Genomic DNA, 23,803 nt, shown 5'->3' on the forward strand with positions numbered 1-23,803 from the left:
TTTCATGTCAGTAGACAGTTTTCTAAACATGATTTCAATGGCAATATTACTGAACAGATTCCATAATGTAATATTTTATTTCCAGTAATTTTTCAGGGTATAAATAATGCTGTGGAGAATATTCTTAGAAAGAAAATCTTTGTGTACCTCCCTGATATTTTCCTTAGTTGATAAGTTCCTGGAGGTTGAATTCCTATACCAGAGGATATATATATATTTTATGTATATTGCCAGATTGTTTTCCTGAGAGGTTGCATCAGTTTATATTCCTACTAGCAGTATGACAGTATCATCGACACTGAACATATCAGACAGAATTACTTCCATGTAAGATCATAAATACAAGGTTACCAAGAATATATATCAACTGATAACAATGGTTAACTCTGAGAATAGGGCTGGTTTTGATGTATGAGTGGTCAAGCAAAATGCTAGGTTTATGTTTACTGTTTGCATTTCCCCATAAGAATGTAATCATGTAACATTTGTAAAACTAAATATTTAAACTTCCCAATTAAAAAAAGTCAGATGCAAATTATTTACCATGTGATTCAACTTATGTGACATTCCAGAAAAGGTAAAAACCAGGTTCACAGTAAACAGATCAGCGGTTACAGGGACTGGGGATAGGGAAAGGGACTGACTATAAAAGGGCACAAAAAATTTACTTAATATAAATTATACCGTAATAATAATCTTAAAACAACTAAAGGAAAGAACACAGAATTAAAACATTAAATCTTATATCTAATGTCACAAAAAGTTTAGAATAGATCTCTCTTTTTTTTAATTAATATAAAACTGTGAATTATTCTGCCAGTTCTGACAAATGTGTACAGATGTGTAAGTACCACCAACATCAAGATATAGAACAGTTATATCAACACTGTTGCCAATTTTTTTTTGCTGAGTATTATTCCAATGCACACACACACACACACACACACACACACACACACACACACACACATATATATATATATAATACTTTGTTGATGGACATTGATTATTTGAATGGTCTCTTGACTATTAAAAATGAAGCTGCTATGAACATTTGTTTACAGGTCTTTGTATTGACATAGATTTCATTTCTCTTGGGAAGTTAGATAGCAATGAGTTGAGTTCAGCTGCTCAGTCACGTCTGACTCTTTGTAATGCCATGGACTGTAGCATGCCAGGCCTCCCCGTCCATCACCAACTCCCAGAGCTTACTCAAACTCATGTCCATTGAGTTGGTGATGCCATCCAACCATCTCATTCTCTGTTGTCCCCTTCTCCTGCCTTCAGTCTTTCCCAGCATCAGGGTCTTTTCCAATGAGTCAGTTCTTTGCATCAGGTGGCCAAAGTATTGGAGTTTCAGCTTCAGCATCAGTCCTTCCAATGAATAGTCAGGATTGATTTCCTTTAAGATGGACTGGTTAGACCTCTTCACTGTCCAAGGGACTCTAAGAGTCTTCTCCAACAACACAGTTCAAAAGCGTCAATTCCTTGGCGCTCGGCTTTCTTTATGGGTCCAACTCTCACATCCATACATGACTACTGGAAAAAACCATAGCTTTGACTAGACAGACCTTTGTTGGCAAAGTAACATCTCTGCTTTTTCATAAACTGTGTAGGTTGGTCATAACTTTTCTTTCAAGGAGCAAGCGTCTTTTAATTTCATGGCTGCCGTTACCATCTGCAGTGATTTTGTCACTGTTTCCATTGTTTTCCCCATCTATTTGCCATGAAGTGATGGGACTGGATGCCATGATCTTAGTTTTCTGAATGTTGAGGTTTAAGCCAACTTTTTCACTCTCCTCTTGCACTTTATCAAGAGGCTCTTTAGTTCTTAGCTTTCTGCCATAAGTATGGTGTCATTTGCATATCTGAGGTTATTGATATTTCTCCTGGCAATCTTGATTCCAGCTTGTGCTTCATTCAGCCCTGCATTTTGCATGATGTACTCTGCATATAAGTTAAATAAGCAGGGTGACAGTATACAGTCTTGAGGTACTCCTTTCCTGATTTGGAACTAGGCTGTTGTTCCATGTCCAGTTCTAACTGTTGATTCTTGACCTGCATACAAATTTCTTAGGAGGTAGGTAAGGTGGTCTGGTATTCCTAGCTCTTTAAGAATTTCCCACAGTTTGTTATGATCTACACAGTCAAAGACTTTGGTGTAGTCAATAAAGCAGAAGTACATGTTTTTCTGGAACTCTCTCGCTTTTCTGATGATCCAACGGATGTTGGCAATTTGACCTCTGGTTCCTCTGCCTTTTCTAAATCTAGCTTGAACATCTGGAAGTTCACAGTTCACGTACTGTTGAAGCCTCGCTTGGAGAATTTTGAGCATTACTTTGCTAGCGTGTGAGATGAGTGCAATTGTGCGGTAGTTTGAGCATTCTTTGGCATTGCCTTTCTTAGGGATTGGAATGAAAACTGACTTTTTCCAGTCCTGCGGCCACTGCTGAGTTTTCCAAATTTGCTGGCATATTGAGTGCAGCACGTTCACAGCATCATCTTTCAGGATTTGAAATAGCTCAACTGGAATTCTATCACCTTGACTAGCTTAGTTCATAGTGATGCTTCCTAAGGCCCACTTGACTTCTCATTCCAGGATGTCTGGTTCTAGCTGAGTGACCATGCCATTGTGATTATCTGGGTCATGAAGATCTTTTTTGAACAGTTCTTCTGTGTATTCTTGCCACCTCTTCTTAATACCTTCTGCTTCTGTTAGGTCCATACCATTTCTGTCCTTCATTGTGTGCCATCTTTGCATGAAATGTTTCTTTGGTATCTCTAATTTTCTTGAAGAGATTTATTGCTTTCCTCTACTTCTTGCACTGATCACTTAGGAAGGCTTTCTTATCTCTCCCTGCTGTTCTCTGGAACTCTGTATTCAAATGGGTATATCTTCTCTCCTTTGCCTTTGGCATCTCTTCTTTTCACAGCTATTTGTAAGGCCTCCTCAGACAACCATTTTGCCTTTTTGCATTTCTTTTTCTTAGGGATGGTCTTGATCACGGCCTCCTGTACAAGGTCATGAGCCTCCATCCATAGTTCTTCAGGCACTCTATCAGATCTAATAATCCCTGGAATCTATTTGTCACTTCCACTGTGTAATTGTAAGGGATTTGATTTATGTCATACCTGAATGGTCTAGTAGTTTTCCCTACTTTCTTCAGTAAGTCTAAATTTGGCGATAAGGAGTTCATGATCTGAGCTACAGTCGGCTCCTGGTCTTGTTTTTGCTGACTCTATAGAGCTTCTCCATCTTTGGCTGCAAAGAATATAATCAGTCTGATTTTGGTATTGACCATCTGGTGATGTCCATAGTACAGATGTTTAGCTTATTAAGAAACTTCCAAACTGTTTTCCAAACAGTTGTATCATTTTACATTATCAATTTATCAACTTTTTTCTTTTGTGTATTGTGTCTTGATGTTGTAGACAAGGAATCCCAACAGATCTTTTTCTAACCAGTTAGTTCCACTGTTCATTAAAATGATGTTCTATGAACACAAGTGTTAAGAGTTTTAATTAAACTTACAAATCTAGGTTCTGAAAGCCTACATATTTTAATACTTTGGATCTAAACTGCTCCTAATGATTAGTATCCAGTTAATTTTTTTTCCCCCATTGGTGAAAAAATGTACAACCTACAAATAGTTCTCCTTGCTTAAATTTCCACTCTTTTTACAAACAAAATACCCTTCCATTTGCTCTGGATCTTAGCTAAGACTAAGCCACCTTTCAAGTGAACCACCTCTCCCCACTTTCAACAGCAATCTGCTAAAAAATGACCCAGCCTCACTGCTTCTACTTCCTAACGTCCCATTTACTTTTAAAAAACTTTCATTACTGAAAATATTAGCATACAAAAATAGAATAATATATTAGCTCCTAGGTACCCATCACCACCCAGCTTTAACAAAGACCAGTATGTGGCTAACCTTGTTTCATCTCTCTCCTTCTTCCCTCTCCCTGATGAATTATTTCCAAATCAATTCCAGATGTTGTATCATTTCATCTGTAACTACTTTAGAATGCATCTCTAAAACAGAAGGACTTTTAAAAAAAATATATGCCCAGAATATCATTACCACATCTAAAGAATTATTCCTACCTAATATCCAGTTATCTGTGTTTATGTGTTCTTGATTGACTCATACACATTTTAAAATATTTTGTTTGTTTGAATCAGAATCCAAGTAAGATCCACCATACTGACATCAGTTGATGTTTCTTGAGTCACTCATAACTGATAGGTTCTCCTCAATTTCTCCTGACTGCGCGCCACCTCCCATGCCCCTACTACCCTACACCCTGCCTTCTAATCTACTTGTTGAAGAAACCATCCTGTTGTGTTTCCTAGTCTGAGTTTTGCTGACAGCAATCCCCCTCCTCCTAATGAGGTCATCTAACATGCCCCTTTTCCCCTGTATTTTCTACAAATTGGTAGTCAGACCTTGAGGTGTGATTGAATATATTTTATAGGTGGTTTGTGTGCTTCCAACAGGAACCATATACTGTCTGGCTGACTTTCTTTTTGTGATGTTAACAGCTATAGCCAATCACTGCTTAGATCTTTTAACTCATTGAAAAATGACATTCCAATTCTGTCATTCTTGCTTGATCTGTTAGATAGACCAATTCCATAAAGAGAACTTCCAGATGTTTAAGCTGGATTTAGAAAAGGCAGAGGAATCAGAGATCAAATTGCCAACATCCTTTGGATCATAGAAAAAGCAAGAGAGTTCCAGAAAAACATGTACTTCTGCTTTATTGACTATACCAAAGCCTTTGACTGTGTGGATCACAACAAACTGTGGAAAATTCTGAAAGAGATGGGAATACCTAACCACCTTACCTGCCTCCTGAGAAATCTGTATGCAGGTCAAGAATCAACAGTTAGAACTGGACATGGAACAACAGACTAGTTCCAAATCAGGAAAGGAGTACCTCAAGACTGTATACTGTCACCCTGCTTATTTAACTTATATGCAGAGTACATCATGCAAAATGCAGGGCTGGGTGAAGCACAGCTGGAATCAAGATTACCAGGAGAAATATCAATAACCTCAGATATGCAGATGACACCACCGTTTTGGCAGAAAGCAAAGAAGAACCGAAGAGCCTCTTGATGAAAGAAATGCAAGAGGAGAGTGAAGAAGTTGGCTTAAACCTCAACATTCAGAAAACTAAGATCATGGCATCTGGTCCCATCACTTGCAGGCAAATAGAAGAGGAAACAATGGAAACAGTGACAGATTTTACTTTGGGGGGCTCCAAAATCACTGCAGATGGTGACTGCAGCCATGAAATTAAGACATTTATTTGCTCCTTGGAAGAAAAGCTATGAGAAACCTAGACAGGACAATAAAAAGCAGAGACATTACTTTGCTGATGAAGGTCTGTCTAGTCAAAGCTATGGTTTTTTCCAGTAGTCATGTATGGATGTGAGAGTTGGACCATGAAGAAAGCTGAGTGCTGAAGAATTGATGCTTTTGAACTGTGGTGTTGGAGAAGACTCTTGAGAGTCCCTTGAACTGCAAGGAGATCAAACCAGTCAACCCTAAAGGAAATCAATCCTGACTATTCATTGGACGGACTGATGCTGAAGCGCCAATACTTTGGCCACCTAATTCGAAGAACTGACTCAATGGAAAAGACCCTGATGCTGGGAAAGATTCAAGGCAGGAGAAGGGGACGACAGAGAATGAGATGGTTGGATGGCATCACTGACTCAATGGACATGAGTCTGAGCAAGCTCCAGGAGTAGGTGATGGACAGGGAAGCCTGGCGTGCAGCAGTCCATGGGGTTGCAAAGAGTCAGACATGACTGAGCGACTGAACTGACTGACTGTAAAGAGTAACTCCCCTCATCTCTATTTGGTAACACTGAGGTATGGTTTAGACAGGAAAGGAGATCAATGTTAGATTCTTTCTCCCTAATTACTGTTTCACAGTATCGGATGGGTTCCTTAGTATTCTCCAAAGTTGACCAATAACTTTCTTTTTTCTTTAGTACCATTATGAACTCATAGACTTAGATATATCTGATGTGTTTCAATCCAGTGTAGTTATTATCCTTATAGATGTTCAAGTGGGAGCCTCTTCAAGTTGTCTCCTAATTACTTGAACCTTAAATTAAACCTAGTAATTTTTGAAAGCTTCCTGGATGTCTGATATACAAGATGTTGCCAAGTTTATCTTGTACATTTTCAGCCCTAAATCTGGATTTAGCCATTTCTCATAGTAGTCTTGGTTGCCTTAAATGAAAAATATTATTTATACACAATGGCCTGGGTGCTAGTGATGCTCTAGTGGACAGAGCTAGGAAATATATTTCACTAGACAGAGCTAGGAAATATATATATATTTTAAATAATTAAAAAACATACTACCGATCAATATAACATGTAAGGTCTTTCTTTCAAAGCCCAGTTATAACTGATACTGCATATAATGATTATTACATGCCTCCTTGGAAAATACTTAGAATAATGACTGATTTACAAAATAAGAAATAAACAATGAACTTTTCCTAAAACCCACTGCTTCTCTTACCAGTTCTGCAAAGTCTGCAGCCTCCAAGTCACTCAATGCCGTGTCTAATTCCAACTATATGGGGGAAAGAAAAAAAACTGTAACACAAACATTTAATTTATATTACTTACTTTTTAGTACTGGTCATATAAAAGTGCTTAATTACTTGTGTGTGCTAAGTTGCTTCAGTCGTGTCTGACTCTTTGCAACCCCATGGGCTGTAGCCACCAGGCTCCTCTGTCCATGGGATTCTCCAGGCAAGAATAATGGAGGGGGTTGCCATTTCCTCCTCCAATAATTACTTGAAGAAGTAAATAAATATCTCTCTCTCCTTTGTGTTGTTTAAGGAATGTCCCAAAATGGAACATCTTGCTTTTAAGCTTTGCAATTACAAAAATAAAATCAGTGTATTTTAACATACAGGCATTTTTCACTTACATCTTCATTATTGCAAAATGGGTTTCACTCTGTATTCAGTGCAAACTAATTTATGAAGTTACAAAGCTGCTTTACAGTTTTGTCAGAAAAAATTTTAACCTATTAAAAATCTTAAGAGTAAAACAAATCGACCTTGATATAGCCAATCTATTATGAATTGTTTATTTTTCTATTCTCTATATATTTCTCAACAGTTGGATCTTGGAAAATATCAACATTCTTCCCTGTCTCTTGCCTTTGAACTCTTTTGTATAAAAAGACTGTTAATCTTTATTCATGGATTAAATCATGAAAGCAAGTGTTCCCCTGGAACCTGGCACAGTTTAACCACCCTACAGAGTTATTAGAAAAATCTCTTACTTAGGATTTAGCTTCTGTTCCTATGGAATTTGCCTGAACTCTTTCATGTATTTGTCCTTCCCTGAAGCATTCAAAATTTTAAGGCAGAATATATTTAATCTGAGGTTTAATCTGTAATGCATATATATAAACTGAAAACTATTGATAGTTAAAGTTTGTAGCATGTATGGTATTTGTGAAAAATAATCCTTGTTTTTTATTTTTTTTAAAGGCCAAGGGCACTCTCTGCAGGACCGTTTCACAAACTGTGTCTTACTGAGATGACAGAAGCTTTGGAAACATTAGTCATGCCTCTCAATGCTTTTCACACAGTGTGACTTATTACTCATTTGTGACCTACATTTTTCTGCATCTAGCAAATACTTCATGTTCTCCTTTTTGTGGCTATAGTTTCTATTGTGAAAAACTATAGGACAAAAAGAAAATTACCTACTTAAGATTTCTGATCACAGAAACGTTAAAACAGGTTGCTATTCCTGCTACTGAACTCTATAGGCTAAAACACAAGGTTACTATAATTGTTTCTTCATACTCCTTAAGAGAAAAAGTAAAATATCTTTTAATTATTCCAATGTATTTTAGGGAAAAAAATTTTTTTTAAAGTCTGACATACAAAATAAGGAAATTCTCCAACACCTGGGAAAGAAAACTGAAGTGCAACTTCACCATATACTAAACTCAGAACAAGTATATTTTTCTCCAACTTAAAAGCAATTATTCCCACCTAAAATTTATCAGGTACAAATTACCTCACACACCTATATGTTTTTAACTAAATTTCTCAAGGCACAAAATTTCTTACTGTTTTCCATTGGAATAAATATAGTCAATAAATCCTACTATTTTTAATCACAGTAAGAAATCTCAAAGGGAAAAGCAAAGCTTTTGAGTTCTTTAAGTCTGCTGATAAAAACAAAAACGTCAAGGATTACCATGTATTTCAAACTTTACATTCATCAGAGACTTTTAGATCACTTTATCAGAGCATGTCTATCTCTTTCCAAAAATATTATTCTTAATTCTCTTAACCAGACTACAAAATGTGAAAACATCTCAGCTATATCCTCATTGTTTCCTGTGTACAAGTTCCACCTACCCAACTACACTGTGAACATCCAAAGGACTTTTCTGGATTCCTAGAGCACAGCACACATCTGAATACTTGGCACAGTAAAGGCTGACCTCCATATAGAAATGTCAGATTCAGAAAGTACAAGTACAACCAAAGCTCTGGTGAGATAAAGCAACAGGTATGATTTGGTCAAAAGATTACAGAATATACATCAGTTTACATGGTGATTTCTCAGTGTGATATTGTCTTAGGCTGATAAAAATAAAGTATACAGGGTGGGAGGTGGAGGCGGGGTGGAGGGAGGGGACATATGTATGCCTGTGGCTGATTGATGTTGATGTATGCATAAACCAAAGCAACTTTTAAAATACATACTAATTTTTAATTGAAGGATAATTGCTTCACAGAGTTGAGGACTATATACTTTTAAAATATATACTAATTTTTCACTGAAGGATAATTGCTTCACAGAGTTGCATGTATGGATGTGAGAGCTGGACTATGAAGAAGGCTGAGCGCCAAAGAATTGATGCTTTTGAACTGTGGTGTTGGAGAAGACTCTTGAGAGTCCCTTGGACTGTAAGGAGATCCAACCAGTCCATTCTGAAGGAGATCAGCCCTGGGATTTCTTTGGAAGGAATGATGCTAAAGCTGAAACTCCAGTACTTTGGCCACCTCATGCGAAGAGTTGACTCACTGGAGAAGACTTTGATGCTGGGAGGGATTGGGGGCAGGAGGAGAAGGGGACGACAGAGGATGAGATGGCTGGATGGCATCACCGACTCAATGGACGCGAGTCTGAGTGAACTCCGGGAGTTGGTGATGGACAGGGAGGCCTGGCGTGCTGCGATTCATGGGGTTGCAAAGAGTCGGACACGACTGAGCAACTGAACTGAACTGAGTCCTTTTAATCAAATATATGCTAAACTAAGAGGGATAATGTCAATAAAAGAGAAATCTGAATATAGGAAGAAGCCTTCACATGGAATTTATAAGACTGAAATAGGCTGCATTTTTAAATGTCTTAAACTTCTTAGAAGGAAAATATTTAATCTTAATATATCCAAAGTCTAAAGACACTGCCCCAAAAAACATTTAGTCTTATATCTCTATTCTCACAGAAGAGACTATATACTTTGTGGAGTAAACATTTGTTTAAGTGAAGAGAGTCTTAGGGGAAAGAACTTGGGGCAAAACTCATGAGATGATGGTGTGTGTGCTTAACTGCTCAGTGGTATCTGACTCTGCAACTCCGTGGACCACAGTCCACCAGGCTCCTCTGTCTATGGAATTTTCCAGGAAAGAAAACTGGAATGGGTGGCCATTTCCTACTATAGGAAAGAGATGATAGCACCTCTGACAATGGGTCTTGTGTCTTTCAGAAGAAAAAAGACCCCAGAATGGACATGAGGCAGACTTTGGAACCAGGGTCTTTCTATATTAAATGTAAGGTTATCTAATTAAACTCTGTCTCTTCTTCATGGGAGTAGAATTCTATATTTCATACTTTTTAGCATAGAAATGATTTAGGAAAATTATAATCATTGGCCTCAGATAAAAAAATGCAGCAGGAGGCAGCTGACAGAGGCAAGGACAAAAAAAGAATATCAGAAGGTAAAGTTTCCTTTAAACATGCTCTAACCCCTCAACTCCCTCCAGTTATACAATATATACTACTACTTTCACAACTATAATTACAACAATGTGCAAGGCATGACTCTTAAGCATTTTATGTATTATAACTTCTTTATGAAGTAGATACTATTATTGTTCCCTTTTTACAGATGAGAAAACTGAGTAAAGAGACTGATATATCAGTTTAAATTATTATTAAACTGTCAAAAGGCATAATTATTTGATGATATAGAATTCCATGAAGAGAAGAATCTTGAATTGGGGTTTTACTACAACATAGCTTGAGTTTCCTCATGGACAAGGAACTGCTATGGCATGGTGCCTCATTAATACTGTTACAAATGCTGTGGGTAAATATACTGCTGTTTATGAATATGTTTGAAATGAGTCTTCAGCCATTCAATCCATAGTTATTCTGGATCTAGAAATGACTAAAATCACATTGATAACCCTCATGAAGATTACCTTTGGGTGAGCTATCTATGGGACAAGGCTAAGGGTAATTACAGATGCTCATGTAAACAAAGATTTTGGTATTATTCATGGAGTTTGTATTTTAGTTAAGAATATTTGTTAGCCAATCATTTCACCCACCTAACTCAACGACCCTGCATTATAAAATCAAAACCACAGAATTAAAAAGTAAGACACACATATAATTATGATTTCCAAAAAGTATTCCAAGTTTGAACAAAGCCTGAATGTTAAAGTAAGATGAGAGAACTAATTTTTATTTAGAAAAAGTTCACTGCACTGGACCTCCTACCATATCAACTAGTTGCCCTTTTAACTCTTACCCACAATCCTGAATATAACAAAAAGCCTATGGGGGAGGAAAAAAAAAAGGGAAAATAAAGAATTATAAGGCAACTGGCTCTGATTCTTATTTATGACACCTAAGAGTACCTTAATTTCCTGGGGAAGTGTGAGCCACCGAACTCCAGGGAGATTGTCTAAAAGTATTGCACTGGAAGCATCATACTGCTGTGTGCTGGGACTGGCACTCGAATGTAGTTTAGTGGGCTGAAGTGCTCTTTGGAAAAACAAGCTGAAGAAATGATCCAAACGAGGAACATTCTCAGCCTGGCAGAAGGCACTGAAAAAACAAGAGCTGTAATGTTAGAACAACACATGGAAATGGTGGTCATCGCTTGTACAATCCTAAAGGGACTGGATCTTGCCCAGCTACATAGGTTCTCTTCCTTACTCCTCCCTTCTTAATAAGAATTAGTAGCCATAATGTTACTGATAGAGTATATTAAGAAAGTCACCCTGTCAATATTTTTTACCCTAAGACTTTATTCTCAAGTGCACTGGACAGATGGTACTATGGGAAAACCACAGGGCTAACACAAGTGGTGTACCTAAAACAGAATGGGCTGAAGTACCCTTTTGGCAAAAAATGTAAGTTGCTTTCACTTTTGATTATTTCTCAACCATTTACAACTCCCAGTATCTTTCAGTCACCATAGGATAACAAAAAGATTTTGAGCTTCTAGAACAGATCTGACTGAACTCACTGCTTTTCACTAGGTAGATCTCTCAGGAAAATCATCTAACCTTTCTCTGAACTTTTGTTCCCAACTGTAAAAACAGGGATAATACAATCTAACTCTCATGAAAAGTACCTAGTATACAGTAAGTACTTACTATGCCTATTACTTACTGGTATACAGTAAACACATGATTAGCCTAAGTTATTTCCTCCCCTCTTTGCTAATGAAGGCACAGCTATTTAAAAACTGAAAAAAACAAAACAAAAACTTGGTTTCAGTGATGTAAAAGTAGTATAGCATTACCTACAACCATTCAGTGGTATAAACTACTGGATAACACAATAACTGATACATATATATATACCATTAATATATCAGAATAATATTCACTGATTCATTCAGCTAATTACTTGAGTGCCTGCTGTGTTTCAGGCACTATTCTCATGCATGGAGGTACAGCAATAAAAATAGACAAAAGACAAAGTCTCTACTCCCCTGGAGCTCCCACTCTACTGGAGAATGATGATAAATGATCAAAAAGTAAAAGCATGAACTTGTACAAAGGACTAAGCAGAGAACAAGACTGAATGGGTGGGGTACTGGCTGGCTATTTTAAATCAAATGGTTAGGGAAGGATCTCTGAGAAGAAATAGGGCATTTAAGCTGAGGTCCTGATGTCAAGAGGGTCTAGTGAGATGGAAGAGTACAAAAGCCAGGGCGGGAACAGGCTTGACCAGGATGCCTGCAGAACAGTACAGAAAGGCAGTGGGGATTGAGATCTGAAATCAGAAAGGTATGTGGGAGCCACATAATAATGTAGAAAGATCATTCTAACTTTGGAAATTAAAGAGGCAAGAATGGAGACAAGGTAATCAGGAAGTTATCGTAGTAATGAGCCACAGCAATAGTTGGACAGGGTTAATAGTGAAGATGGAGAGAAATGGATGGATTTGAGATTTATTTTGGAGACAGGTTGATTAGGACTTGCTGATGGATTGGCTGGAAATGATGAAGGAAACATATCTTTAATTTGATCACAACACTACACTTTGTAAAGGTATAATCAGTTTTCTGTCACTTACAGAGGACTAACCGGCTCACAACTTACAAATGATAATTTAAGTTTTGGACTTTTTAGTCATTTCATAATTTTTCACAATGGGCCTTTAATATCTTTCATAATCAGAAAACTTGTGATTAAAAAATTATTGTAAAATGACTGTTAATATCATGGATCCATACTGCTTCTTGGTTTCAAGAACTCAGTGGATCTTGACGTTTATTATTTTAGTTTGCCTTTCAAATTCTAACTTGGGTAAGGAAAAAACTGCTTAAATTTGCTGACAACTTGGAGATGCTTCCAAATCAATGGAAGCTAAATATCAAAATAAAATTCAGAGAAATCAAGAGTCCCTTTGTCCTCAACCTACTTCACTGGAATTTATAGAACAACTCCAATTGCTTTATCTTCATATACAGAATTCATTACAGGAATTTAATCTTTGATCATCTCTATTTTTTGAAAATAGAGATTCAGTTAGGGCAAAGCATAGCAATATTTGCTCATCTAGTATAAATTTAAGGAGGTAGTTTATAACCACCTTAAGAGTCCTTACTTTCATTGGTTAACATTTTTCTTACTAGTATAGGTAAAAGCACTGTATATGAATGCCCAGCCTTTTGTAGTTCACACATTTGGAAAATGCTAATACGTAATTGGATTTGAGAGGAAGGTGTCTCCTAAGAGGCTTCTGGAGGAAAATACTGCAAATTAGACAATTTCTCCAGATGACATGGTCACAGAAAATTCCTTTAGGCAGCTCTGAGAACAGTGACAACAAAGCTGATACTACTATGGTTTGGAAAAGTGTATAAACTGTCTTTGGAATTTTTATATTGATATATTCTTAAGGCTTTAAATTAAAGGTACCATTTTAGCCCTCTGAAGTACTGGGAATTAACAACAATCCTCCAAAGAGAAAAAAAATCTACTTCTCACTCATAATTTTACATGTTCAAATGTTAAATGACTGCCTCAAATTTCCTCCTTCAGATCAAGAAAGATGTAGCATATACTGCGAGGTTAAAAAAGCAAGAAGCAGAAAAATATGCACACTGTGAGCTCAAAACAATATTAGGTTGGCCAGAAAGTTCATTCAGCTTTCTCTGTAACATCTTGAGGAAAAAACAAATGAACTTTTTGGCCAACCCAATATATGGAAGAATATACATGAAAATAAATAGTCAATTACCTTCTCCACTGTGTCTTTTATTTATTTTATTTTATTTTTTACTAAAAAGCTTTTTAAGGAAAAATATCACAGTATAGTAATTTGACAATGGTCTTATAATCAGAAGAAAACACAAAAAACTTATTTGAAATCTTCTTACTCTTTTCTGTATCTGTCCTGAAGAAATGCTCTTACATTTGCCCCTAACAAAAATATATCAAATCACAATGTAATTGTGCTTACATCACTATTCACAAAACTTAGGAGATCAAAAAAGAAAAAGCACCAGATCAAATGAAAAACTGCCTATAGCTGTAAAATAAAAGCCAGACATGAAGGATGAGAAAATAAAACAAACAAACAACTTGACAACTAAGAACACTATTAAGCACAAAAAGTAATTTAGAATCATATACTTAAAATGTGAGATTCAATTCAAAGAAGTACTCACCTATCTAAAGAACCATACATAAATTTTAAGGTTTGGGCAACATCTTCTATCATATTCCTCAGCTGAGGAAGAGGTACTCTAAAAAAAAGCAAAATAACATCTGTTCATTTATAACATAGACAATTGATTTCATAACAAAAGAAGCAGATCTTTACATTATATATATGAAAAATGTGAAAAGTACGTATCATAGTTATATGAGTACAGCTGTGTAAAATGGTTGTTTCCTGCATAATCAAAAACTCTGGTATTTATATTTGGGGTACTAAGATGGGTCAAGTACAAACTTTTATATCACCATCTATATGGAATTACTTAATCCCCTTAGGATTTAATTTCCTTTATGTACAACAGGACCATAATCACAAAACCTTCTCAGGTTCATTTTGAGGATTCAATAAAAGTAATACATTTAAGAAGCTGGTGCAATATCTGGGCCCATAGAAAGAAATGTGAATTCTTGACACTTTCCAGTAATACCAAAATCTCAATTGAACCTCTAACTCTTGTGACAAAAAGACACCCCTTAATGAAAAAGAAAGGAAAGAAAGTAGGAGAAAGGAAAGAAATGGACTTAACACTTTCTTACTGAAGCCTTGTAGGAATTTTACAAAGCAGGTCTTATTAGTCTCATTACACCAATGGGTAAACTGAGGTTTAAGAGGTAACTTCTGCAAGGAAACCCAGGGAGCAGAACCTGCTGGTGGGCTCCAAAGTTACTCTCCACTACCTTACACTGTCTTCCTGGTTACGTCCTCAGTATTCACTGCAGCCATCACAGTAAGATGATCTCCCCACCGAGAAAACATGTTACTACTGGAGTATATGCCTCACTCTGTCCCCTGTGGGGCAATGCTTTTCTCATCCTGACTGTAAAAGATACAGTGATGGAGAAAGAAACATACAGGCGGTGGCATTAAGACACACAAGGGAAAAGAATCCCAGGGACGCCAGTTTAGTTACAAACCACATGCATGATGGTGGAGACACAGAGATGTACCAACTGACACTGAGGAGGCGCTTGAGCATGATCTCTCAATACTCTATTTCCCAATCAAAACAAATGAGAACAATAATAACTACCTTTCACAGTCATGTGAAACAAGATGAAACAAGGAAAACGTCTGCTACAGAGCGGCTGATATGAGCAATAAGACAGCTGGGTGAAGAGGTGGCTGGGACTATTTCTGACTTGAAGCTCGAGTTAAGAGAAGGAGGAGGACCTTCCAATTCATTCTAACTTAACAAGCCAAGTTCTCTAGGAAGGAAATGACATAAGAATTTAGGAGAGGCCCCTCCCCACCCCCACCCCAGTAATAAAAGACTGAGAAAGTAGCTAGAGCATAACGTCCTTATCGAGCAAAACCTTGATCCAGAGCTCAGCAGTGACAGTCCTCTTTTGGCTTCAGGGCAATACCTGTGGACTCTGTCTCTAGCTGACTAAATGCGACTGGTGGCATCACATGGTGACATCAGAATGTGAGAGAGCAGCCTCTGCCCACTTCTTTAGCTGGGCCTCCTCTTTGCTCTCTAATTGCCCACACGACCTTATCTTACCACTGTATTATCTGTATCTTTTGCCTTTTGGGCTACTACAAAAGTCTAAAGGCACTACCCTGCCTTTTACCTGCCACTGCACTGTAAAGCATCTTATTCTGGATATTCTCCAATTTGTATAAACCCATACTGTGAAACTTCATGCGAAGAGTTGACTCATTGGAAAAAACTGATGCTGGGAGGGATTGGGGGCGGGAGGAGAAGGGGACGACCGAGGATGAGATGGCTGGATGGCATCACCGACTCGATGGACATGAGTCTGGATAAACTCCGGGAGTTGGTGATAGACAGGGAGGCCTGGTGTGCTGCGATTCATGCAGTCGCAGAGTTGGACACGACTGAGTGACTGAACTGAACTGATACTGTAGAAACAACTCAATTTTTCATTATACAACCCATGGCATAGGGCAGTCTCAAATGCACATGCATGCTAAGTCACTTCAGTCGTGTCTGACTCTTTGTGACCCTATAGAGTGTAGCCTGCCGGGCTCCTCTATTGATGGGATTCTCCAGGCAAGAATACTGGAGTGGGTTGCAGTGCCCTTCTCCAAGGGATCTTCCCGACCCAGGGACTGAACTCGCGTCTATTATGTCTCCTGCATTGGCAGACGAGTTCTTTACCACTAGCACCACCTGGGAAGCCTGAAAAATGCACATTAGCTGGTTAAAGAGAACCGTCATGTAATAGCACCACTATCCTATCATATGAACATTTCTGATTCTCTTTCTGTCCAAAATTAAAGACCCTTTTAAAACACAATCATTTAAATATTTTTCACTGCAGCCTCCTTTGAAGTTCCTGTTTGTGGTGTTAAAACAAGTCCACACATTGTTTGATACTGTTGCCTTTGAGTGTGGGCTGGATTTAGTAACTCACTTCTAACACATATATAGATAAATGTCAGCCCTCTCTTATAGCCAACTATTAAAATAGGAAATATTTCAAAATACTTACAAAAAAGTTAAGAAGGGGACCGTGGTAAGACATATCATTAAAGAAGTCACTTTAAAGTTAAATATTCATTATTTTGTCAAAGATACTCAACATCAAGGCAAAACATCTTTCTGCTGACCTTTAATTCTCCAAAATCACCAACAGGAAAAAGAACAAAAACTGTAAACATGCAAAATCCAAACCACGATACTGTCAAAAGTCTGGGCAGAGGACAAGCTGATCTCAGCCACCTCTGTACTGGTCGCATCTTAGAGGAAACAGTATTGACAACCTTACTAATTAATCTAGCTGGGCTGTCCTGGTACCTGTCTGCACCCTTCATACCAAATGAACACAGGTAGCCATTAAACCAGTGCAGCAAACCTTTCAACTGTAAAACTTCCTGAATTGACCTTTTGACAAAAATGTCATCATTTTAATGAAACAGACTTTATCAGCAGTATTTTAGAAACGAATTTAAGGTAAACAAAAATCCCGACTTACTCCTCGGCAGGCAGGCCAATTAACAACAGCTTGTCAGTTTCTTTCCAATAAGCTATATGAATTTGTTTTCCATTTAAAAGAAGGGATGAGCTAAGGAAAAAACAGAATCAAAATGAAATTAAGAATATCTTTAAATGTCATAAAATTATAAACAGTCATTTAGAAAAGATTATATATGGTATGATTTAAGAACTGCATGCTTAATAAGCAAATTTCTTGGCATATACCTAACTGCCACACAGAAAAGGCAAGGAATTGTACAACATAAACATATTCTAAAATACATACTTTAAAAAGCTCACAAAAACCTGGTCAAACAAAAGTAGACTCATTATAGCAAAAAACTATTGAAACACTTTTGCTAACATTAATTGACTATATACACTTTTTTTTTAAGAAGAAAGCTTCCATCTCAGTGTGTTAACAAATTTTTACTGATTATCTATTTATGAACCTAATTTACTAAAAGAGATTACAAAGAAGGAAGATGTAGTCGTCCCAGGCTCAAAATATGATCACTTAGTACAGAACATGTAAATAAGTAACCAAAATGTTGTCAGATTTAAATGTATTCTCAAGGAAACATTTGCAGTGATAGATATATTCATGATGGTGATGGTTTCAGGGTCTATACCAATGTCAAAAATGATCAAATTATAGTTTACATATGTGCCATTTACTATACTTCAGTTATATTTCAATTAATTTGGAAAACAATGTGTTCTAAAGAGAGATACAACAATGAACTATGGAAACATAATATGATTCAATCTTATAGTGTGGGGAGGTGGTGAGAAGGTGTTTTCTTTGAAATTAAAATATGCCCATCAATCTTTATCTATTGTGACCCAGGACATAGTGTACTTTCTATACTACAGTAGATGAGTATATGAGATTTTTAAAAGGATGTTAGTTTTGCCTTAATAAAGTTTAAAAAGTGCATGTACTTTTAGACAAATATTAGATTAGAATCATAATTAATTTTACTATAGTTTTAAAACTGTATGCAACAAAAGACACATGTTGCTAAGCCATCCCTGAAATAATAATAATCTTCATACTCTTTCAAAAAAGTTTTTCCTATATATATTTAGTTTTCCACATCTGATGATGGTTTAGTTGCTAAGTCATGTCCAACTCTTGCAACCCATGGACTGTAGCCTGCCAGGCTCCTCTGTGTATAGGATTTCCCAGGTAAGAATACTGGAATGGGTTGCCACTTCCCTTTCCAAGGGATCTTCCCAACCCAGTGACTGAACTTGCATCTCCTACACTGGCAGGCAGATTCTTTACCGCTGAGCCACCAGGGAAGCTGCTTCCACATGTCTAATCCATATCTTATCTAACAAAGATCTAAATATCAAAGATCTAAAGTATTTAGAAAAATAAAATCCACATGGAGAAACTTAAAACACATCTTCTTACTAAAAAGATTAAAAATGAGGCCTGCACCTTAAAAACATGTTAAGAGAAGGAAGCTAGTCACAAATAATGACATATTTCAATTTCTTTCTTACAAAATGTCCAGAATAGGGAAATCTATAGAGACAAAAAGTGGATTAGTGGGTGCTTAGGGCTTGGGGTTGGGTAGGTGAGTGAACTGCTGAAAGGTACAGACTTCTTCTTTCAGATAATAAAAATGTTCAAAAACTGACTCTAGTGATGGTTTCACATCATCTTCAAATACCAAAAACCATTCAACTGTATACTTTAAGTGGGTGAACTGGACGATGTATGAACCATATCTCAGTAAAACTATTAAAAAAAATTTTAATGCCTATGACATGCTTTTATGAATGTGTGTGCTGTGCTTAGTCGCTCAGTTTCGTCCAACTCTTTGTGACCCCATGGACTGCAGCCTGCCAGGCTCCATGGGGATTCTCCAGGCAAGAATACTGGAGTGGGTTGCCATGCCCTCCTCCAGGTTTATGAATGTGAATATATTCTAAATGGAGCCTTGGTTACTAGCATTCTGTAATGAACTAGTCTTTTATATATATACTATATTAAAAGTCCCAGAGTTAAATATCACTTTCATTTAGAGAAACAAAAAATTCTTCCTGTTATCTTGCAGATCCTATCTATTAAGATCCTAGACAATAGCAGGAAACTATACTCAATATTTTATAATTACCTATTACAAAGGGAAAAGAATCTGAAAAAGGATGTGTATGTGTATGTGTGTGTGTGTGTGTGTGTGTGTACACTGTGCTGTATACCTGAAATTAACACATTATAAACCAACAATATACTTCAATAAAGAATAAAATCCTAAAGGTGTCATTTTAATCAGAAGATGGGAAAAGAAAAGCTAAAGCCTAGAAAAATCCAACTTGATATCGTATCAGTATTGAAGGGCTCATAAAATTTGAGATAAACTTTTTTTTTGGTCAAGTCCAAACTGTTGAAAGGAGAAGGCAGTGGCACCCCACACCAGTGCTCTTGCCTGGAGAATCCCATGGACGGAGGAGCCTGGTAGGCTGCAGTCCATGGGGTCGCTAAGAGTCGGACACGACTGAGCAACTTCACTTTCACTTTTCACTTTCCTGCATTGGAGAAGGAAATGGCAGCCGACTCCAGTGTTCTTGCCTGGAGAATCCCAGGGACGGGGGAGCCTGGTGGGCTGCCGTCTATGGAGTCGCACAGAGTCGGACACAACTGAAGTGACTTAGCAACTTAGCAAACTGTTGAAATACCAAGAAAAATAGTTTATAATTTGTAGATCTATTTTATGAAAAAAAGCAAACCCCCTCTTTCCATAAGTTAACTATAAAATTTCAAAGTCAGGAAATATCATAGATGATACCTTCTGAATACTCTTTTCTAAAGTGTATGTGTATTGTGTGGTTTTCTATCATTGTTTTCAGAACAAAACATTTTGAACTATATGAAAAATTTGTATTCAGTCATCCTTACCAAACACAAAGCTATTGTCAAGCAAGTTAATAATCAAGATACAATCATGAAAAAGCCAAAACTCATCATAATGCATGCTTAATAGAGATCACTTTTATGAAAAAATTCTAAAATGCAGATCATTAGTCTAATTTTGTTATGTAAAGTGTGCCCAAACACCCAGATCTACAGCTGTACTGAGAATATAATTTTCAACAGATCAGTAGTAGAAACAACCGAGGTGAGAAAGAAATTATCCATAGATATCATAACTGCCATATAAATATTTCCATTATAGATACAAACATATTTGTATAACAGATACCTGCATTAGTGTTTTGTCAGAACTAAGGTAAAGAACTTGAAAGAAAGAGAATTAAAGCTAAATAAAAGTCGATTATTACCTCGTAACTTGTGTCCCGGTTACATTTTCCAACATGTCACAGAGTGTGAGAAATATCCCTCTCACACTCTGGAGTTTCTGAGATGCCTCAGAAACTGGATAATGATAAAGGATTTCCTGCTGTTAAATGAAAAGAAACAGAAATGTCAATCCTTCTGAAATTTTCCAACAATAATTTTTTTCATGCCAAGTACAGACTTCGAATTAAGGAAAAAACAAACAAACAAAAATGACTCCTTTCAGCTTCAGTGGGAGTTTTATGCAAACATAAGAAGAAAAGTATGCCTGGAATTTTAACACATATGCACATTTAAAATAAGTTAGACTATCAAAATTGGTCATGATGTATATGCTGAGGAGAATACTGATTAGCTGGAATAGTTAAAACCAATTACCAGCAATGCTTGAAATATTAATCTCCTTTACAATAAATTTAAATACTAACAAACATTTATATTTCATTATATAGATATTCTTGTCTCCTATGGTTACATAAGCACACAGACACTAAATGAAACTTTAAGGAGTCTTTAAATTTAATTACTTACATTACTGACTTTTAAAAGATAAGCTTCATCTTTGGTAAAACCATAAAATTTTTATTTAAACACAAGGCTGTAATTAAACTTACAAAGTGACAATACAAAATTAAAGTCATGCAGATAAGAAGAAAGAAGTATTAACGATACTATAAAATCTCCGGTTTCAATTTGAAAGCATTTGCCTGTGATAAATTAATTTGAATTCAACCTTTAAAAGAGAGATTTTAAATTATGGAAAATACTAAATCCATAGGATTATTCACAAAACGCATAATGGTTTTCTGTTTTCAAGAAGAGTATATTCCCAGGAAACAAATATTTTCATAAAATTAAATATATTTCAAAACCAGGATGTGCGTTGTTAGTACTTTTCCATGAAGAGATGACTCAATCCGTACCTCACTTTTTTGCTGTTACTTAAAACAAAATGCTATTTTTCTCTACAACAAATTAGAAGCAAGCAAAATAAAAATTTCTAGATAGAAACCACAGAGAATTCAGAGTAATTTCCACTTATGATATTCAATGACAATATCCTTAAATATTAATATAACCATGATTGAAACTCAAACTTTTAAAATGCTGTATCTTTTCTTTGGTTCTGTCTCTAAAGAATGTTCTACACTTTGTTTTCGTCTCTCTTTAAAAGAAACAATTATGTGGCTTGGAGTCCATGTCTTAGCAACTTCCATATTAGGATAAAATATATAATAAACTGGACACATCTGTTTTTTATACTTACCAAGCACATTTAATATATGCAAACTGCTATGGAAGATGTGTGCTAAATACAGCCTGCTTAATAACCTGAATTTCTGGTAGTATTTCTAGTGTAAAAGTAATCACAAAACATTTTATCTCTAGAAATTAAGTCAAAGACCCGTTAAGATCTTCTGTTATGTCCATTTAATAAATTTGAACCTTAACTGGCAAACAAATTTATAGTATTTAGCCAAATACCCAATACCACTTTAAACAAATAACCATATAGTCTTCAATTAGTTTTTTTTTTTAAGAGTCCAAATCTTGTAACTTGAAGAAAACAAGCTGTTATTAAATATGTAACTCATGAAAACAAAATGACCCTATGACATTTAATTGTAAAATAAGTAATACCAGAATACAAAGGTCATTTGAGAAACTCTCTGCTTCAACCTCTGCAGCAACCAGCCCACAAAGCCTCACTATTCAAGACCTGGCAAGCGCCACAGCTCCTAACCAACTTAATTAGCTGCGTTTTAAAGCACTTGTTAGTAGCATGCATTTGCAGCAGCTTCCACTCTGTTCAGTAAGAATAAAAAGCCTCTCCTAATGACAGTGTTGATACAGGCCTGTCAACAGACCGAGACCTGTTCATTAGAGAAACATCGACACACTTTCCCATGGAAAGAAAGGCGAGGATGACAAAAGGCCTCAGCACTAGCCTACTCCAAGACAACGTGGAAAGATTCAGGGTGCTACCATCTCAGAAATATGCTGTGTGTTTTATTTAATACAGTTAAATTTCTCATTTGTTCTAAAGATACAAGGGACTAGTAATATGTGCAAGAAATTAGAATCATCACCTCTAGGTCCCCATGTATTCTTCAGAGCACAGCAAATTATAAAAATATGTGTAAGTAAAGTCCTTCCCTTTCCAGTTCAGTTATTGGCTAAATTCTGACATATGAAAAGGCAACACAAGGAAATATACACTTTGAATAAAAATGGACTTGTCATTGACAGTATAGACTGTAAGGATTCCAAAACGAAAGAAATATAAATTAGGTCTATACTTTAATGTTTTTTAAAATTATTATTTAATTATTTAGTTTTTGGAAGCATCTTGCAGCATGTGGGATCTTAGTTCCTCAACCAGGGATGGAACCTGCACCCTTGCAGTAGAAGTTCAGAGTCGTAACCAGGGAAGTCCCAGTAAAAACTTTTTTGATTTCATTTCTGCTCAAAGCATTATGGTACACTAGGTGCTCTGAGACCCTTGTGCTGTAAAACAACCAGACTCATGGTCAAAACATACTTGTTGAACTGCTCAATATAAAAGAACTAGAGAGGTCTCCAATGATATCCTCTCCATACCCTTCCTTCAGCACTGCAAAGCAAGCTAGGGCCTCAGCTGAGAGTGGTAAGTAGAGGCCAGAAGGACAGAGGCAGGTTGTCTTGAGGGCTGATACATACAATGTCTTTGGTCAGGACACTGAGCTTTGGGCCAATAGCTAGGTAGGTGAGTTGAGCCTAGGACCATCATGTTAAACCCAGAGCTTTGGGTGAGGCTGAAGTGCCCTAGGTCAGTGACAGAAGCAGAAGAAGCACATTCTCCTTGCAGGAAGGTATTCCCCATTTAGAACCAAAGGACGCCCAAAGATAAAAATCAAGCAGCAAGTTTAGTCAGTGATACCCTAGAACATAACAAGGTAAGCCACCACAAGTCAGAGTCCCCATCAGGAGAAGAGATCTGTATGAGAGGCTTAGAGAAAGTAAAGAATCACTAAGACAAGCAAGCAACAAGGGATTATCAGGAACAGTCCAGCAGATTTGCATGTAAATTAGTTAAAAACTTTGCAGGAATTTCTCAAAATAAAAATGGGACTGTTTAAACAAATAAATACCACAGAGAGGTTAAAAAGCAGTTTGGACATAGCAGAAGCAAGAAACTGCACACAGAAGACACAACCGATCTTGAAAAGGAATAATGGAGTCATTAATTAATATCAACTACGGAAGTCAGAAGACAAAAGAAATACTGTCTTCAAACAG

At 36.6% G+C, this 23,803-nt stretch overlaps 1 protein-coding gene across 1 annotated transcript in view; it reads right to left on the reverse strand.

Annotated features, from left to right (window-relative positions):
* INTU (inturned planar cell polarity protein) overlaps positions 1-23,803 on the reverse strand; it is an 86,441-nt gene that overhangs the window by 25,043 nt on the left and 37,595 nt on the right. The window contains exons 5-9 of the mRNA XM_040250514.1: positions 20,509-20,627; positions 17,210-17,299; positions 14,215-14,292; positions 10,943-11,132; positions 6,553-6,606 (exon numbers count right to left, since the gene is read on the reverse strand). Of these exons, the coding sequence (XP_040106448.1) occupies positions 6,553-6,606; positions 10,943-11,132; positions 14,215-14,292; positions 17,210-17,299; positions 20,509-20,627 (531 nt within the window). The remainder of the gene's footprint in view (positions 1-6,552; positions 6,607-10,942; positions 11,133-14,214; positions 14,293-17,209; positions 17,300-20,508; positions 20,628-23,803) is intronic.

This window comes from Oryx dammah, unplaced genomic scaffold (assembly GCF_014754425.2).
Source record: "Oryx dammah isolate SB20612 unplaced genomic scaffold, SCBI_Odam_1.1 HiC_scaffold_12, whole genome shotgun sequence".
Classification (NCBI taxonomy): domain Eukaryota; kingdom Metazoa; phylum Chordata; class Mammalia; order Artiodactyla; family Bovidae; genus Oryx; species Oryx dammah.